Source organism: Calidris pugnax, unplaced genomic scaffold (genome assembly GCF_001431845.1).
Source record: "Calidris pugnax isolate Ruff unplaced genomic scaffold, ASM143184v1 scaffold20, whole genome shotgun sequence".
Classification (NCBI taxonomy): domain Eukaryota; kingdom Metazoa; phylum Chordata; class Aves; order Charadriiformes; family Scolopacidae; genus Calidris; species Calidris pugnax.
The window spans coordinates 20,472,502-20,491,012 of NW_015094510.1; the positions used below are offsets into that span (position 1 = coordinate 20,472,502).

An 18,511-nucleotide genomic window follows, 5' to 3' on the forward strand; every position below is an offset into this window, starting at 1 on the left:
GTTGGCCTTTCTCCTAGTATCAGTGTACTTTAAAATTCCCTTGTCACTGCTACAGTAAAAATATATATAGTAAGTTGACTGTATGCAATTTGGATATATATTCTGCTTGCTGTTCCAGTTGAAGACTCTACTGACATCTAATGATGTGTTGTTTCTAAAGTTTAAAGAAAAACTTTCCTCTTTCCACACTTTCCTCTTTGTGTTTGCTGTGAAGCAAAAGGGGAAAAAGAACATATTGAAAAGAAGCGGGGAAAAAAAAAAGAGTAAACAAGAGAAAATAATTCTCTTACTGCAGAAGTATTTATGTGAAAGAAAATGCAGAAGCCTTTCTTCTTTAATCTGAAATACAATGCACTCTACTTCTTAGAGATAAACAAGTCTTTCCGTAGAGCTGAACAAATCTTCCCTGAACATCATGTTTTTTCCAACATTGGAAAATAATACCTCCTTCCAAAGAAACTATTTTCTTCAGAAGTTTCTTCCAATTGTGGGAGAAAATCCATAGTGAACACCACCACAGTTCAAAACAACTAAGTAACCTTGCACAAATACAGAACTGAATAAAACTCACGTAAGGAAACTCTGCATTCACTTGTACAGCCCTTCTCTGGTTATACAATACTCCTTCCTTGGCAGGTATCTCTATGCTGCAAATAGCATCCTACAGCTGACTTTCTATTATTAGAAAATGCTACAGAATTCTTCTATCCCCCTTTTTCCATCATGCTTGTCAAATGCCACAGTGCCATTAGCAAGACCTCCTTCAAATAGTCTCTGCCTTCCACCACAGCGGTAAGCAAGCAGGGAGGGAGGAAGGAAGAGGGTAAGCAGTGGGTAGGGGATGTAACATCATGGGTGCAGAGCAGTAGAAGCAGCCTAAAGTTGAAAGCACAGTTAAAAAGGTAAGAAGGGGACTGAAATAGTAAAACACTACAAAAGAATGATCAGATTAGGAAAATGGTCTCACTTAAATTAATGTTTAGAACCTGCTACAGAAGGATGACTAATACTGGACCTAATGTGGATAATGCTGACACATTTGCTGATCTCAAAATATCTCAAGTAGTGCAGTTAAGTAAAAACAACAGAAGAGAGAAAAGCATTTTCTTAATGCTTTGTTGTAATGAATTGTCTCGTGACTAAATATTTGGAACTTGTAATCAGGATAGCTAATGAATGAGCTGCAAAGTGTGCAGGTTTCCATCAGATCAATCTGGAAGAATCTATTCTGCAAGGAAAAATAGATTCTACCAATTCCAGAAACAGCAAATTCTTAGTTCTTACGGATTATGTGGAAAAACACAGAACTTCAACCGGCCCTCTAACAACAGGCACGTCAAACACTGCTGGATCCAGTAGGCAGGATCCGCTCCTACATCTTTTCCACTGTTCTAAAGCTTCCTTTGTAATTTATGTCTAGCAGTTAAAATGAGCCAGAAATGAATGAATAGCTAAACCAGATGAAGCTGATTTGCAGTGGGGGACAGGATAGGTTCTGTGTCTCTCTGAACTTCCTAAGACAGCAGCTAGTATAGCGATGGAGTCAGAGCGTGCCAAAGGCTGGCTGTAAGGGAAACTCCTTCTTACTAAATTCCTGCATTCTGGTCTCCCTTACTGCAAACTGGAAACATTTGGTTTAGAAGCAGTGTCCTCCCAGAATCGACTTATTCAACCGCCAAACCCCATAGGCTCAGAAAAAGGGAGTTCTCTTTCCGGTCTCCCCCTGGGTCCCCAGAAGAACCCAGTTTCTGCAGAAGCACATGCTGTAGTAAGAGGCAGGACTAGCTGTCTGGCAAAAAACTTTTTATTTCCAGCCCGTCTCTCCAGACGAATTTGGTCTTTACCACAGAATGAGTTTGACAGCTCTGCCCTCCACCATGAATGATTAATTTGTTATGGGTGTCTAGTTTAACCAAAGATGGATTTGAACAGAAAAAGCCCTTGTATACTTGCTATTTGGTAAAGCTGCTTTCATGTAGGTGGAACCTCCTTCATCAAATCACGGAAAGCAAGAGAACCAAGTCTCGTTTTTATATGTCATTTTCCCCATTATAATAATCCTCCTGTGTATATCAAAACTGATCATGTGAATATATCTATGACAAGTATTTCATATTTCAATTTAGAACACAAACTGGAACTCAGAGCTCTTTGTATTGCCCTGCATTGCCTTAAACCCACAGAAACCGTAAGGTAGAGCTATATATACAGTATTCTTGCATAGAAGTTTTTGAAAAGATAAGATATCTGCTTAAACCAAGAAGCTGAAATAAGAGAATACTCCAAACAAACACGGTAACAGATTATGGCCCAAAACACAGGCATACTATGGCTAAAAAGGAATTTGAACTGTGTGTACAGACAGGTTTCACTAAATTACTTTTCTTTTTTTTTTTTTTTTAGAAAGATGTGTATGGGGAGTGAAGCAGATGGGAAGGAAGAGAAGCACCATATGAAGCTGACAGAGAAGACAGAAAGAAGCATATGTTGTGACATGAAGACTATAACCCTGAAAAAAGCTAAGGGTAAGTGCTGGCTTAAAGAAGCTTTGAATGCGAAGCTATGAAACACCCTGTTTGATTTTTCCTGAGTTCGAGGAAATAGGATGTTGCATATTCACTCTGAATAAGTGGCAATGCATCAAAGAAATAACCAACTCATCAATTTCTCATCTGAATGAGAAAAAACCTGCAGTATTCTAATTTTCGTATAACACTGAAATTAAAAAACGGAAAAATGGTGTGTTTGGGGTAAGCTATTACAAAGATACCTAAAAGTGCAAAATTGCAAAAATGATGAAAACAGAATTAGTTTGGTGTAAAGGCAGAAACAGGATTTATAACAAATTAATGAGATTTATTTTCAAATCTATTATTCTTTGTTTGAGATATGTAGGAGAAAATAAGATGATCCAATAATTTCCTTTTGTTGTAGAGGAGTTGATGCTTACATCTGCAAGACATTGAGTGAAAGAACTTTGGTTTTCACTTTAAGAGCTGAAGGGAAAATCCAACTCAAACCATACTGATTGATTAATGTACGGACAGGGATATGTTGCACAATGTTACTGTGTTTGTGGGCATTTATTCAAGTGGTGGGGCACTTGCATATAATTAATTTCTCCATAAATTAATAGATAATTAAGAAGGTAAGTGAAATGCAAGTCACCTACAATTTTATGTTATTTTTAATTCAGCTATCTTTATGTAACTGTAACTCCGAATTGAAAGTTTCATATGGTATATTGTTGATTCACACCATTCAACTTCTTGTTTCTTCAGATACTTAGAGAAGAGTTTATGATAATATATTTAAAATTCATAATTTACAAATACTATAGAATTTCACACATTAGACCTCTTGTTTTATCTGCCAGTGCTAAGTCTCTATGTTTCTTAATAGCCTCTTTGTTTCTTAATGAACAAAGAGTAAACTTTCTGGCACCTATAGATGAAACACAGTAAATGCTGGTTGTTTCTTTCTGCATAAATAGTACACACAGACACAAAAACTGGGGAGGCTGACAAGCTCACTGTATTGAACTACAAAGACAAGGAAAAATTTTCTCTACAGCTGGGTCATATTTCACAAAATGAGACCTTAATATTTTATAATGTGAGCATCCATGTTAAAAGAACTTAGAAATTGTTCTTGAAGAGAGATAAACAAAACCACATATACATGTACTGTATGCTGCATTAATCACTAAGTCAGTAGCTGCAGATTATGTATGTGATAAAGAACTGAAGCTTTTAAGAATCATGCTCATCGTCCTCCCCCCAGATAGTTTCTTATTTATCTTTATCCATTTTGGATGTCAAAAGGCATTGCTATTGCCCAAGTATTTATCATGCAAAGCCAGTTGCCTGGTTCTTCCCCTGCTCCTTCTGGGCCTGAGAATGCTCTCTCTAATTCACCGTTTCAACAAACGGTCTCCAGTGCAAGAGATGGACAGGAGATCAGCAGTGTCCTTCAGAACTGGGAACGCTCTCCTCGACAGAAACGATGGAGTCACTACAGAGGTCTTGAAGTCTGGAGTGTCAATCAATCAATTTTTTTTTTTTTTAAAGTAACTCTATATTCCAGTCAGGCTGTATCTCCTGGGGCACACAGAAGCAACAGTTTATACAGAGACTGCTTAATGCTTTAACTGTTTGTCAGGAATTAAAAATGGAGACTTGAGGCCTGTTGTGTCTCCTGCTGGTCAAGACCAGAAGCAACTTTAGAACCCACCTCAGTTTCCATCATATAAATAGTATTGGAGGAACTACCCAACTAAGAACAGGTTTTGCCTTCTGTGCCTAAGCAGTTTAATGAGACCTCTCTCTACATTTTGCACTTGAAGCTTTTTTAACCTGCCCACTGAGAACTAGCAACCTTAGTTCTTTACAAGGCTCAGAGGTTCTCCCACTGGACATCTCCCCCTACTTGCTGCCATCCCGGGCCTTTCCATTCACAGTCCACTAGGTCTCATGACAGAAGGTGCACTCGTGTGGTAGATCACACAGCTGCCATGGCACACATGGCCAGACCTGCAGTGTGAGGCTGTTTGCCCACTGATTGGCTCCTGCCAATGGGGAACCCCACTTGGAGACCTCGCGCTGTCACCATGTCCCCCCTTCTCCACGTTCGGCAGCAGCCTGCAGCTAAAACACAACCAGGCCAACACCCGCGTCTCACACAGCCAGCCCCAAAATGGGAAAGCAGCACTGCAAGTAATTGAGCAGCAGGCACACTGGGGAAGTGGCATGACAGGAATATCAGAGTTTCTTTCGCTTGATGTAAGAAATTTGATAGGTTTGTCACAGGTGTCAAGCTGCTTCATGGCCCATCAAAAACTATCATGGACTGAAGAGCTAACAAAAGCCGCAACAGTGGTCTGTTGCCATTTAGGATGCCATCAAGAATCCAGGAGAGGGACGTTATCTGGCCCAAAGAAGGGATGGTCTCTTGGAAAAATTAGTGACCAGGAACTGACTTAAGCTTGCAAAGCATCTTCAGCCATTCATAAACTTGAGCAATTATTCAAAAATTCAGACATCGAAAGGACTGAATATTGCACTTATTTTCATCAGGCTCAAGTCCCCAGATACACAGTTTTAAGCCTCAGAGATAACATGAGTGTCCATTATGGACTAAAGGTGTTTTGAATTAACAATATCACAATATTCTGCGTGTCACTTTTGTAATTTCCACCAGAGTGTCTCTGGCATTAGACTACAGATTTTCCATAAGATTGAATTTCTACCACCTTAAAAAATAAATACATCTCCATCATCATCCAGGAAATAGTAACTACTTTGGAAGATATAACGATATAAGGATGATGAATTATTTTTTTTTTAACACTGCATAGCTGCAAGAACCAACTAGACAGAATGACAAAAAGAATAAAGAGCATATATGATATTTACTAAACATTATTACTGATGTGTCAAATTTATTACTTGACAACTTTTCTAATAAGCTTAAGCCCTAGATATGCATTCAAGCTACTTTCAAATAGATTTATTGAAAGAAAACATTATCTAGAGATAAATACAAATAACATTTTTGTATTAGACTATCAGCTTCAACTAGATTTTTACTGAAAAGGTTTTTGAGAGCCGAAATGGAACTGTCTGATCTGACTCAGAGCAGACTTAAACAGCATTTAAAGAGAAAAATAACTATAAAAATTAGGATATTTGGAAGCAGAACTTTCTTGATTTCTCTTGTTTGAGTTGTTCCACTTAGAATAAATAATAAAATATTTATGGCTAGAATGCATGAACAAGAGAGAGACTTGACAGTCTCTAGTTTTGCAGACAGGGCACTCACATGGCAGACCCAGGTTCAAGACCTTGCTCTGAATGAAGGAAAGGAGCAATTTGAGCTCCAGTCTTCCACATGAAGGTCAGCACCTTAGCCACTGGCTATTTTTGTGATTTGGAATAGCAAGGGTTTGGTTTTTTTGCATGATATATGAAAATGTTTACTTTCATCCCTGCGCTGAATAGAATGAACTTTTAAAAACAGTACTGAAAGAACTCTGGTTAAAACATCAAATACTACTTTATCACTCACATACAGTAACAATCATGTATTTTTGATCATGCTTTTTAATTATTTTTTTTTTAACAAGACTACCTCTAGAATTTAGCTGCACTTTGGTTATGTTTAGCTTTGCACATGTTACATTTATGTACAATATAAGTTTTGCTTTAAGCTTACAGAGTTTGACTTTGCATGGCTGGCACTGAATACTGTTCTGTTGTAGGAGAGTTAAGATTTACCAGAGGATCTTACCAGTTCATTACTTGAACAAAAAAATCTATAAATGGAAGAAAGCATTAGACAGCAATCCAAGTGATCTGGTTCTGCTGGTTAGTCTAATACTGCCTTTATAACGCTAGACAAGTCTTTTTGTCTCCCTCTTCTTTATTTCCTCTGTTGACGTCTGCATGGATATCTCTACATCTCTCAGTATCTTATTCAGAACACTTCACTCAGATTCTAATACTGGTAGGAGCCTCAAAACCTACTGATATACTAACAGTAAAATTGCATTATAATCAACAGTTACCCATTACAATTAAATTAAAATAAGGTAAAATATTATGTTTGCAGTCTATAAAGGTGTTTGATCTGTGAATCTTTAGCAAAGAGGACTTCCCAAGAAAAGACTAACAGTGAAAATACATGTTAGCAACATTAGCTCCTACATTCATATTTCAGTTACACAACGCCTGCTTTTCTTAAGCTTTGAAAGTAACATTTAAACCCCACACATTTTACATTTGCAGCTTACCTGTGAGAAACAGCTCCCCAGGCACCATGCTTATTTGTTAGTATGTTGAGTATCTTTTGTTTCAGCTGATTGGCTGTAACGTGATCTCGATGCTTGGCAGCACTAATGAGGTGATCACACATCTTCTCTTCCTCTCTTCTGTCAGCAGCATACTGAGCACACTGTGACTAGGAATGAAAGCACATCTACTTCATAAAAGATAGGCTATTTAGAATCACCTTAAAACGATTATTTACTAAAACTCTTCAAATACCACAAGAACTCCCTAAAATATTTTTAAGAGGACTAGTACACACCACTCATTGGAAATGGTTCTACTACTACCATCAAAAAAGCACTCCTTTGGAACATGTAAAAATTGAAATATCAAGGGCAAAGATAACAGAGTTGCAATTAAAAACATTTAGCTATGCATCTTAATGTGTGTATGTGTGACCATGGATATGCCTTAAAAGTTGGTCTTCATTTGTGAAAGTTTCATGTGTTCTCAGGTATAATATACATAACATAGTATACAGGAAAAAAATACGTACACTGGTTTTGATTTTTAAATTGCAATAAAACCTAAAATTAAAAAGCTATTTGCTGATTTTATTATTATGGATGCTACAGAGAAACTCCTTTAACTATGAAATCAAGGAATATATTTTCTGTTTCATATCACAACATACTCATAACATACTACCACTTTTAAAAAAACCGTAAGGGTTAAACTGAAAAAGATCTGATGTTTTCATCATGTTTCCTTTAAGAGGGGACTATCTCTAAAATAAATGCTGTGGCTATTGAACTTCATGCAAATTTGTTTCTAAAACCGTCAAAACTCTATAGCGTATTTTAGTTTTGATAAATCCTTTCTTTATGCATAATAAGCACAACATAATTTTTCCATTTCTTTTCTCAAAATCATGTTAAGTTCAAGTTCAATTTCTCCTCCTAGTAAAGATCCTTTCAAAATGTCTAAACAAAGCAAATGTAGCCATGCTCATTAAAATAAATCCATTATAAGTATTATTTTCTAGGTATAGATTAAGTATAATTTTCTAAGTATAGATTAAAAAGGCTAAATTATTCTCAAACCAGCTAATTTTAAAATAATTTTTAATAGGCATTTTTTGCACAGTTATTGTGCAACATTTTAGAACATTTAACCAACACTCAGTGCTGTAATACAATGAACAGAATCCTATTTTCTAATATTCAAAAGAGCAATTAAAATTAAGTTAATCTTACAGTAAATTGTAGTTTATCCTTCATATTTTTGCACACTGCCTTTTTATTACAGATCACATTAGCATTCAGTAAGATTTTAACAGTGGTCTTTCCACTGTGTTACAGCCATTATTTCAAGTAATCTATCTGGAAAAGAACAATCATTACACTAATTCATAAAGGGTTAATTCATTTTTCAATTTATCTTCTTGTACAGGGAAGCACCAATTAGTACAATGATCTGCCTTAGTAATGAGGTTAATATTTCACCAGATCATTGGACAGTAAAATTAAATTTTCATTTTTCTTCCTGAACAATTACAAAGGTTAACAAAATGAAAGTTAACTGTGAAGCACCCACTCTGGGAGGAATCCCTGGCCCTGACTGCAACTGGAGTCACAGGATAAAATTTAGACGCTGGCCCATGGCCTCCCCACTACGCAGGCGACACAGTAACTTGGTGCAGCTTGGGCCAAATCATTTCACCCATAATGATTCAATTAAAGTTTAAAAGGTAAGAATAAAATAGCCACTCACTTCTCTAGCTGAGAGCAATGATTAACATGTACTAAAACCCAGAACATATACAAATACAGCTTATTAAAACAAAATGACAGATTTACAATTATGCAACAGAAAACTACCAGAAATCTTTTTGTCCCTACTACTTTCAAGTAGGATGAATAATAAAATGCTCATTTATATGCCTACCATTATTAAAGACAATATATAAAACATTCTTTCAGACTTTAACCATCACCTGAAGTACATCTGAGTTTCATATTTAACACAGGCTACGTTTCATAATTTTCTTTTATGACTTGCAGATTTTATCTTACTCATCTAAAACATGTAGCTGAGTTTTTCATGTGACAAATATAATGAAAATTTTCATATATGAAAAATGTGTTGGTTTCTTTACCAGACAGTAAGACTGACTTAAGGCTATTCCTTTCGGGACTTTATTCTAATATTCTAAATCCTATTTGCTAACAGAAGCTGGAAGTTAATTGAATATTTTCATTTTGTCTGGAGTTCTGACAGATCTTATACTTCAATGTATTGTTCAAAGAGCAGATAACTCAATCTTCCATTGTCATCTTAGGTTACTGTATGATGCTGTGATAAATATCAAACGTTATTTATTGTTGAGGCAATATGAAACTTCACTCTGACACACACTTAATTGTAAATGTGATTTTATCTAAGTTCAAAATATCCAGTATATGCTTGGTAATAAAGTTGTTGCAATCCCATATGACAAGTGTCTGCTGTCTGCTCTGACAAAATGAAGTAAAGGTTATGTGTATTCAAAATGACAACAGATATCTCTGTGTCTCACACTTTTCAGCTAGGTCAAGGAGCACAAGAACCAGTACATCAAAGTGCACATTTGAGAGAGCTGTTTCAAGGAGATAAAAACCTCATCAAAACTAAGATTACCAGATCCTATTTCTAGCCTCCAGGTGCTTGTTGACATTTTCTGACAGATGAATAAATTGATATAGCTATTTATTATCATCAATACTAAGTCAGTCTACCTTAATCCTAATGTTAGGTCACTTAAGCATGAAAACGTGGAAATGTATGCTTGTGTATATATATTTGCACATATACAAACGTATGCAAGCACAGACAGCTTTGGAAATAATAAAAAATAATGATGCTGAAAATTATTATACACCATAAAAGTGCAAAACCATATTTGATAAAATCATATCTAAGATGAATTTTTAACTTTACTCCATCACTTTTGCATGAAAATTTTTTCAATAGGAACAAAATTAATCCTTGAGAAATAATCAAAAACCTGTTAAACTGAACCCATATTTTAAAAATAGCTTTTTTTTTTGTTTAATTGGATCATTTTAAAGCAATGTAATTTAAATTGTATACTGTAACACTCTGATGAAAAAAGCAATTGAATGTTGACTCCTTTTAGGAGTAAGGATTATAGACATTAAAGAGTTATGGGATCCAGCTGCCGCGTTACTTCTTCCAATACTTCAAAAGAATAGACATTTTAAGCAATCTTACTGTTAATAGTTAATGATTCCTAATTAGCAGGAAAAATATGTAATATCATATTTCAGTATATAAATTATAACAAGTAAATGTTCTAAAGTGCTCCAAAATGCAAAACGGTCTAACAGGATTACCTTAAAATACTAATTCTGTTTAACAAAACATTTCTATTTCTTATTTTTCATTAAGTGCCTTAAGTGTATTAATTGATTTTCTTTCTTACTGAACTCACTGTTGATAAAATTAAAAGAAAAATTACTAATGTGATTTGCATTATTATTTACAATAAATCAGAAAAATTCTTTGTGAAGCGAAAGGTTCTGCCATATCAGTTTAGACATTCTGATTAAGGGATTTCTTCAAGCTGTAAATGTTTTCATTAATTTCAGTGAGGAGATGAGAAATTAAACCCGTTCCTTGTGTTTGACATTTACCAAAGCTTTTAAAAACTAGTTTAGAAATGCCTTCAATGTAAATTTCTTTCTTGGAGGAAAAAAAATCTTTATTGTATGGGGTTACAGTCTAGGTGACAACTGAGTGAAAACAGAGAAGCAGAAATGCACCAATTCTCAGGCTTACCTCAAACTCAGCATGCTTGTGGACATCTTCAGCTCTTTGTCGGTTCAAAATAAATTCTGCTTCATTTGCAACACGCACTATATGGTCTTTCATTGCATGACATAATAATCTAAATTAAGAAAAATCAAAATCAACCTTTGTATTTGATGTACTTCGAATAATCTGCTTCAGCAGATTTACTTAAAGTGGAAAAAATGAAATGAATGAAACTCCTCTAATGCAATTTTAAATTAGTTGACATGAAAACTTTAATTTTATCTAAAATTTTCTGCATTTGTGAAAGCACAAACTAATCACATTACATGGAAAAAGTTTGCTAAACTTCCCTTCCCTAAGAAGGGAAAAGTTATTTATGGTAATATTGTATTCCTAGTATGTTTTTAACAGCAGTCTCAATATGAATATGAATACTATACTATCATTAAAAAAAAAATATCTAGGCAACTGCTTAAACTCTTATTGATACCATTACATTATTAAACATAAATATTCCAATTTCAGAGTCTAAAAATTATGAGATTACTGGAGATTTAAAATCCTATTAAAATTGAAAAATAATATAAATATGTCTTATATGTTTTTCAAACACTGGAGTGAAAAGTGCATCATGTTTCCAAGTTTTCATGGCATCAGAACTAGACAAACCTTACTTAAAAAGAAGGAAAAAAAAGATTAAGATTGGACTGAGAATGTCAATCAGACACCTTAAATTAGGATTCTCATAAAGACCGCCAAATACCATGAGATGTATAATAAAATTTCAGCATAAACAATACTGTGTTTTTAACAATGCTGATATCCTATTGGGCAGGAAGAATGGAAGCAACTACTTTCTCTTTCCTACAGTCCGTATCTAAGCTTACCCATTCTATTCAAAATTGCTTTGCTCTCCTCATCAGCAGGGAGGAAGTATCTTTCAGGATGCAAAGTCTGACAGGTCTGTTTAGGATCAGGAAGAACTGGTTCTCTTTGTGTCAAATTGGTGCACCGTCTTGCAGCATCAGGGAAGCACACTTAATTTCAGAGATTCTTATATTAAGAATGTGAAATTTCTAGCAAATTCCACCCTAAGGTTGGTGTCTGGTGCTTAGAAGCACCACAAACGAAAGCCATGATTATTAGACATGAAAGCCATAGTTACTAGACCTTACATCTACTAGATGGAAATATCTGAACTCTATTCTTGCCACTTTTGGTACGTTCTACTGTCTGTGAAGGCAGGAAACCACTTACTCTGAGCTAATGTTTGATATGGGTGTGTGGCATGGGAAGACAAAAATGTTTGGGCCTCTGTTTAGAGATAAAGACAAACAAGCTTGGATCAAGGTTTCACAGTGGATGTTCCTGCTTTTAATAAGCCTTTTCATTATATCCAGCCCTTTGCTATTTGTGAAAGCAAAAAGGTTTTGGTAAACTATAAGCTGAAAGACCAAAATTGCCTCCATTGTAGTCCTCAAAATTTAGCTTTATTCTCTAATCTACCCTGTTGGAATATGTGCTTTAGTATTTTATTACTGTTAAGTGTTCAGATTGTTATTGTTAAGAGGTAAGGGTAGAATGGCCCTCAGATATGGATTAAGAGTAAGCATTCACGACTTTAACAAGCTTCTCTAAAATGAGAAAATACCAGAAGTGAGTGTTTAACATCTCCAATCAAATTTTTCATCACGGGTCTTCCTGTACTTTTCTATATGACATTAATGACCTGGAACCAACTAGCTAGGATTTCAAAACTGAACACTCAGATTTCAAGTGTCTACTAGCTGTACATCACTGCCTGAATTAAGAAAATATTGAATAAATGGAGCACAGTGCAAATTCACTATTTTTGAGTCAGCTGTGGTCCAGGCAGGATTTGCAGTTCCAAATGGCTTTAGGTGAAATCAAAAGGTTTTAGACACTCGCTGCATCTAGAATTTGGTGACAAAAAATCGAGGCTAGCTTTAATCCACTGGGGTTCTTATTTGGGATATCTGGGCATAGTTTTTATACTTCAAAAAATAATCTAAGATGGCTCTGTTCATGAGCAACAATAAATACATACCATCTTTACCTGAGTTGCATTTATCTGTATGAAGTTTTCATATTCTCTGCACCCATTTATGCCTTAAAACACCTACAAGGTACTTCAAATGGATTACCAGAGTTATAATATACCACAAGTTATAAACAAATCTCTTGTCAATACTCAGGGAAAAGATATTTAAAAAAAAAAAAAAAGAAAAAAAAAGGAAAAGAAAAAAAAAGATCTGTCGACTAGAGTCTCTGGCTGCTTTACAGAAAATGAAAACTTTTATAGACATGCAGCAGATGATTCAAATCTGCTGGTTGAAACTGCTGGTGACCCCAGCTGTACCTCCCATCCCCTAATGGACCTTTCTGCCTCAGAGACTGAGGGATGTCATGCATTTGGGAACAATTTTGGAGTTGCTGCAGTGTTTGGACAGCACATCAGGCAAACTAAGCAGGATTTCAGGTGGTCTTGAAATGCCAGAGGTCTTCAGGGTCCAAAGCCAAGGAGTTGACAAACAAGAGGGGACCTTGGAACATACCTGAGCCCTGAGTCCTGGCTGCCTATAGCACTCAAATCATTAGCTTGGCCTCCACTAATTTTTTGGATCACTCTAATTTGCATCCTGAAAATGAATAGGCATGGTTCAAGGAACAGTTCACTAAAGACACATTGATGAGACTGAATCAACTTAACCTCTCTCAAATGCATCCCAAGAAAGTTCTGCAGGTGTTTCCATGCCATACCCCAGCACACAGAAAACTTCATTCTAGGGGGCAGCCCCCTTTATTCCAAACAATCTGAACTAAACAGGTGAAAGAGTAATGGTATCTTACGGTGAGACAGGAAACGTATGGGGTTCAGGGAGACGCCAGACTAAGTGTTATGTAGGATGAATGAACACTCTCTGCTCTAGAAGGCGCTAACCTTAAGCAGAATGAACATACGCCAGTCCAGGCTCTTTGGCTTTATTTAAAGCTACAGACATACCTGCTCTCTTCCTTTTTGTTTGTTGTAAAAAAATCTTATCTATGGAATACCTCAATATTGTGTCAACTGTGTCTAGCCCGTTGTTTCATGTACTTTATCACTGATCATGATTTCTTCAAGAAAAAGACAAAAAAATGTTTGCATCGTGGTAGGCACATTGGGATTATGACAAAAGCGAGGCCACAACCTATCAACACTATATAAACATTAAATAATATTGTATCAATATGTCCTAATAAGGGGAATGTTGTGATTCACTTAAGTGCTTGTATGCACCTAAAACAGAACTTTAAACACTAGGTAAAGTATGCTTTTGCATCTAGAAGACCATTAAGGATTACAGTACTCTTAAAATTCCTTGCCAGAAAGACAGACTTGAAAAAGAGAAGGGTTAAAATCTAGGCCATCATTTAGAAATCTTGTATGCCTCCAAAAGAAGCCTTGTCCTGGATGTTCTGATTTGTAAGTGCAAGAATGTAGGGCAGAAAACAGAAGCATAATAAGTTAAAGCAGTTAAATGTGTCATTTTATCTTTGAAAGGAAAGGCAACTACTACAAGGTCAGGGAAGCAATGACTTACAGAGGGTTCTAAAAAGAAACTTGCTTATGTGCTTGGTCAAGGAATCTTGTTACTTTTCAAAATTTAAAAACACTACTTAAAAATAACTTTTTGGTACTGATTTTTACTTCTAATGGGAACTTATCCCATATTCTCAAAGTATATTTCTACTAAGCAAGAGATAGCGAAAGTGTTACTACTCTTGGATCTGGATTAAATCATAGCCAGATAACTCTGATTGAATCCCAAATTCCTATAGACACAGCACAACTCAGCATACTGTCCTAACTGGGTTACACCTGATGAACATGCATGGTAATGTCATCATTCTTTAAATACCTTCCAAATGATCTAAACCCTCACTATCTCAATCACATGCATGGCATAGGATTAAAAAAACCACAAAAAACAACCTAATACTTTTTTGGCATGAGAAAATGTGCTTACATCTTAAAAAAAAAAAAGAAGTGATCCTAAACCAGGGAAACTCTCACACTGAGTAGTATCAAAGGCTGCCAACATATAAAAAAAAAAACTCCCTTCATGCACTGCAAATAAGAGAAAGGAATATGGACCTCTAGGTCAGCAAATTCACTCCTTCACTGCAACACACAGCTATGTCATACAAATTCTTTCATAAACTATCTTTAGTTTATGAAAACCTTTTTCATGAAATCAAGCTCATGAAATCCGTCTTCAGTTTATGAAAATATGATCAAGTTGCTCTCCTCCAGCACAGCTTTGGAAGGTCCTCCAAAGGTTAAAACCCTTTTACTTTCCAATCCAAATGTATTCTTCAGCAGACTTTACTATTTCATTTTATGCAAATGTTGCCCTTAGGTTTACACAACTCTTCTTCCTTCTGTTGACCTTCTGATATTTCATCTATCCCTATTTTACTAGGCTAAGAAAATCAGCTCTCTGGCTTTTCTTGTATGGCAAAACAGCTAGTAAAAAAGATTGCCTTTTGGGTTTTTATTAATTTCATACACTGATTTTAACTTTTCTGCAAGTGCATAGCCAAAACTGTCAGACGTATCTGACAGGTCCTAGTCACTATTTACATGGTAACATTAGTGCTGCCTTATTTCAATGGAAATACCTTTTCTGCTGCTATTCTAGAATGGTTTTCCTTTCCCCTCCCCCCCCTATATTCTATGATTTTGTACAAGAAAATTTCAGTGATAGATTGGTCTTTTACTTCCTCAGACATTTCCAAAATATGAACCAACAGTCTCTAGCATATGCTCTTAAGAACGTAAACTCCATGTACGGTTACATTATAAAATAGTTATGTAACATATTACGTTGTATAATATTTATATTAATGCAGGTTTGAAACCCACCGATACATCCTGATTGATATTTCAATTATCTGCCCAACTAGGCTTCCCATACAAGGATTTTTACAGAGCATTCCCTTTTGGGGAAAAGTCTATTCTCTGCATCTTTCCTGAACGATCACGTATTGGAGCAACCAATCCAAGTAAGAAGAAGCTCGAGGCACAAAAGGCACATATATTTGCTAAAGAGAGGGAAGACCTGAAATCTGAGAGGAGCATCATTTTTACCCTTTTAAGACATGTTCTTTAGTGAGATCTCCTTATCACTGACAACTGAACATTTGTTGTAACTGAATTACACCCACTGTTCTCATTCAGCCTTGTAAATCCTCATCCCACTTTAGCAAGCACCACCCCTAAAAGACCTCGTAGATAGACTGATGTTGAGACAGTGACGAATCAGGCCTTCTGATTATACTTCTTAGTCTCTAGACAAGTGCCCTCCCACAGGACTAAGGTGTTGTCTGACAAGTATCACCACAGGTTTGCTCTTATTTTTATACTGCTTCCCAATAGTTTTTGATTTACCAAAAGAAAAAAGACATTGACCTAGACTAACGTTTGGCTTTATCCTGTGTGATAGTTTCTTCAGTTGCACCACTGCAACTCCTACCAGAATCAAAGACAAATGTGCTGCTGTGTCCTTCCCCAGCTCAGCTGATCTCAACCAGGAACTGATGACCAGCAAAAATCTTATCCTCTTTGAGCCTCAGTTCTCACCACATAAGGTAGAGATTAAACACTGAGTTGGCAACTTGTGGTTTCTCTTTACCAAGAAAAGCTTGATTTCTATTAAGGTCCACAAATTTATGAACCACAGTTAAAGCTCCCTTACTAAGAAATGTGTTTGATTTGTTTTTAGACAGAATCAAAGGACTTTCAGTAAGGAATCCACCAACAAAGCAGTCTGAAATCACTCCTGACTAAATTCCTGGTATACTTCTATGGGGAAATGAGCTTTCTGTAGAGATAACTGTGAAGTTTCCAGCTGAACATATGAAAAATGGAAGAAAAAGCTAGAATTAAGATATGCAAGTACTTTAAAATAAGCAAGACAGGACTTAAGTATCTGTAGGAGTAAATGTCAAGCTCTCCTTTACCTAAAAATTGAAGAGTCTCAGACTTTCAAGTGAAAGAAGACTAGGTGAGTGTATGTCACAGGACATAGCAATTCATAAATATGAGTTATTTACAAATGTTGTTTAGGAGTAGGTAAGAAGTTGTTTTAAATCCATGTGGCTTTCCTTCCTGAATTCTATTGTCAGCAAGGTCACTTTAGAAGTCCAGTGCTTATAGGGTAAACGAAGTTGTGAAAAGGTAATGTGTAATCAATCAGAAGCCCCTGTTTTTCAGATACTGGGGTTTAAAAAGCCTGGATTGTGGAGTTCCACATTCCAAGAAGTCATTCAGTTAAGTAGCCAGAGCCTGGAAATTTTTTTGAATTTTTTTATTTTTTATTTTTTATAGTTTTGGAAATAGAGATGGTGATGAGATTATACCCAAACTGTCTTGGAAACATGTAAAGAACATAAAATGTCTGCAATACATTTAGATGTGGATTGGGATAGGTTGTGACAAACAGTGATATCTCTATACCTATCAGAATTGAAGGATGAAAACAAGGATGAAAACTCTTATCTCACTAACTACTCTAAACTGACTTTGCTATCCTGCACTCAGTTCCTCCTAGTGATAATCTCACACAGAGAGAAAGAGGGCTTGTAGCTGTTACGCTGCTAGATAAAACAATTGTGCTTATGTTACCCAATCTTTCTTTCATTTGAGATAAACTAAAAAAGCAGATCATTCCCAAGCAGCAATTTTCAAAACAGATTACAAAATGAACATTTGTTATAATTTAGCTAAGGTCTTGCTTCCTCTACTCATTCTTGAAGTTCTGCCAACTCACATGTCCAGGGAAACAGATGTTTCTCTGACTTACTTTCATCAGATGCCCATAGCTTAATTTTTCCAAGAAGCAGCCTGGAAATATGCCACTTTTTCAGCAAACACAGTTGTTTTGACAATTACTACTCTTAATGGCATTCGTAAGAAAAGAAACCTATCATTGCACTTGGTATCTATAATAGGATTCATAAACTGGTCTAACTTGAAGAGTTTGAAGTTCTACAAGATGCCATACTGCTATAAATACTTTGAAAGTAAAATCCTATAAACTTTGGAAGGTCATGTCTAGGGGTCTGATTTCTAGCAAAATGGCAAAATGTAAGAATTTACTAGAGAAAAGTTTGTAATTATAGTATGCAAAGACCAGCTACTGAACCATGACATGAGCACATTGGCAAGATAAACTTCACGGAGGTAACTATTAATGTTTCAGAAATGCCACAGAACTATACCAGACTCAGTGAAATTCTGAGCTGACCACAAAGAATCTCTTCCACTCCTCATAAAGATTTTCTATTTTGCATAAGAATTTTCTAAATCAAAAGGAATCTGTCTCTTTGAAATAGTGGCTATCCAGTAAATATCCAAGACCAGCAGTTACAACTGAGAGGGCCTGCATCTCAGAATCAGCCTCAGCTTTGAGATGTGATGGGCTCAGGCAAGGTTAGAAGGGGAGAAGAGACCTCAAGCTGATCTAAGAATTCCAGCTGTATTGACCCTAAAAATAGGTAGATGTTTACCATAACAATGTATGCTTTGTCTAACTCAAACTGACTTTTAGTCTGGAGGTAGAGCAAAACCAGCTGTAATAAATAGTATGAGATTATACAAAAGCCATCTAATGGGGAGCTCAAGCTCATGCCTCAGCTGGAGCAGAAATATAGACATTCTGTGCCCAGTTTTAGAGAAGTATCTACGACAGCAACCTTCTACTGATAGAAGATGCCATTTAGGATGAATTTGTACAGAACAGCCACTCACAGTTTATACAGGATTCCTCCAATCAAAATTTACAATTGGAGCATGACAATACAACAATAGAATTTGGTTACATCTGTTCAAAGACAGAATAATCAAACATCTTTATTCTTAT

At 35.8% G+C, this 18,511-nt stretch overlaps 1 protein-coding gene across 9 annotated transcripts in view; it reads right to left on the reverse strand.

The window, feature by feature from the left end:
- NBEA (neurobeachin) overlaps window positions 1–18,511 on the reverse strand; it is a 506,029-nt gene that overhangs the window by 230,865 nt on the left and 256,653 nt on the right. For all 9 annotated transcript variants that reach the window (XM_014965903.1, XM_014965897.1, XM_014965904.1 and 6 more), the window contains 2 exons: window positions 10,608–10,716; window positions 6,791–6,957 (listed from right to left, as the gene is read on the reverse strand). In XM_014965903.1, coding sequence (XP_014821389.1) covers window positions 6,791–6,957; window positions 10,608–10,716 — 276 coding nt within the window. The remainder of the gene's footprint in view (window positions 1–6,790; window positions 6,958–10,607; window positions 10,717–18,511) is intronic.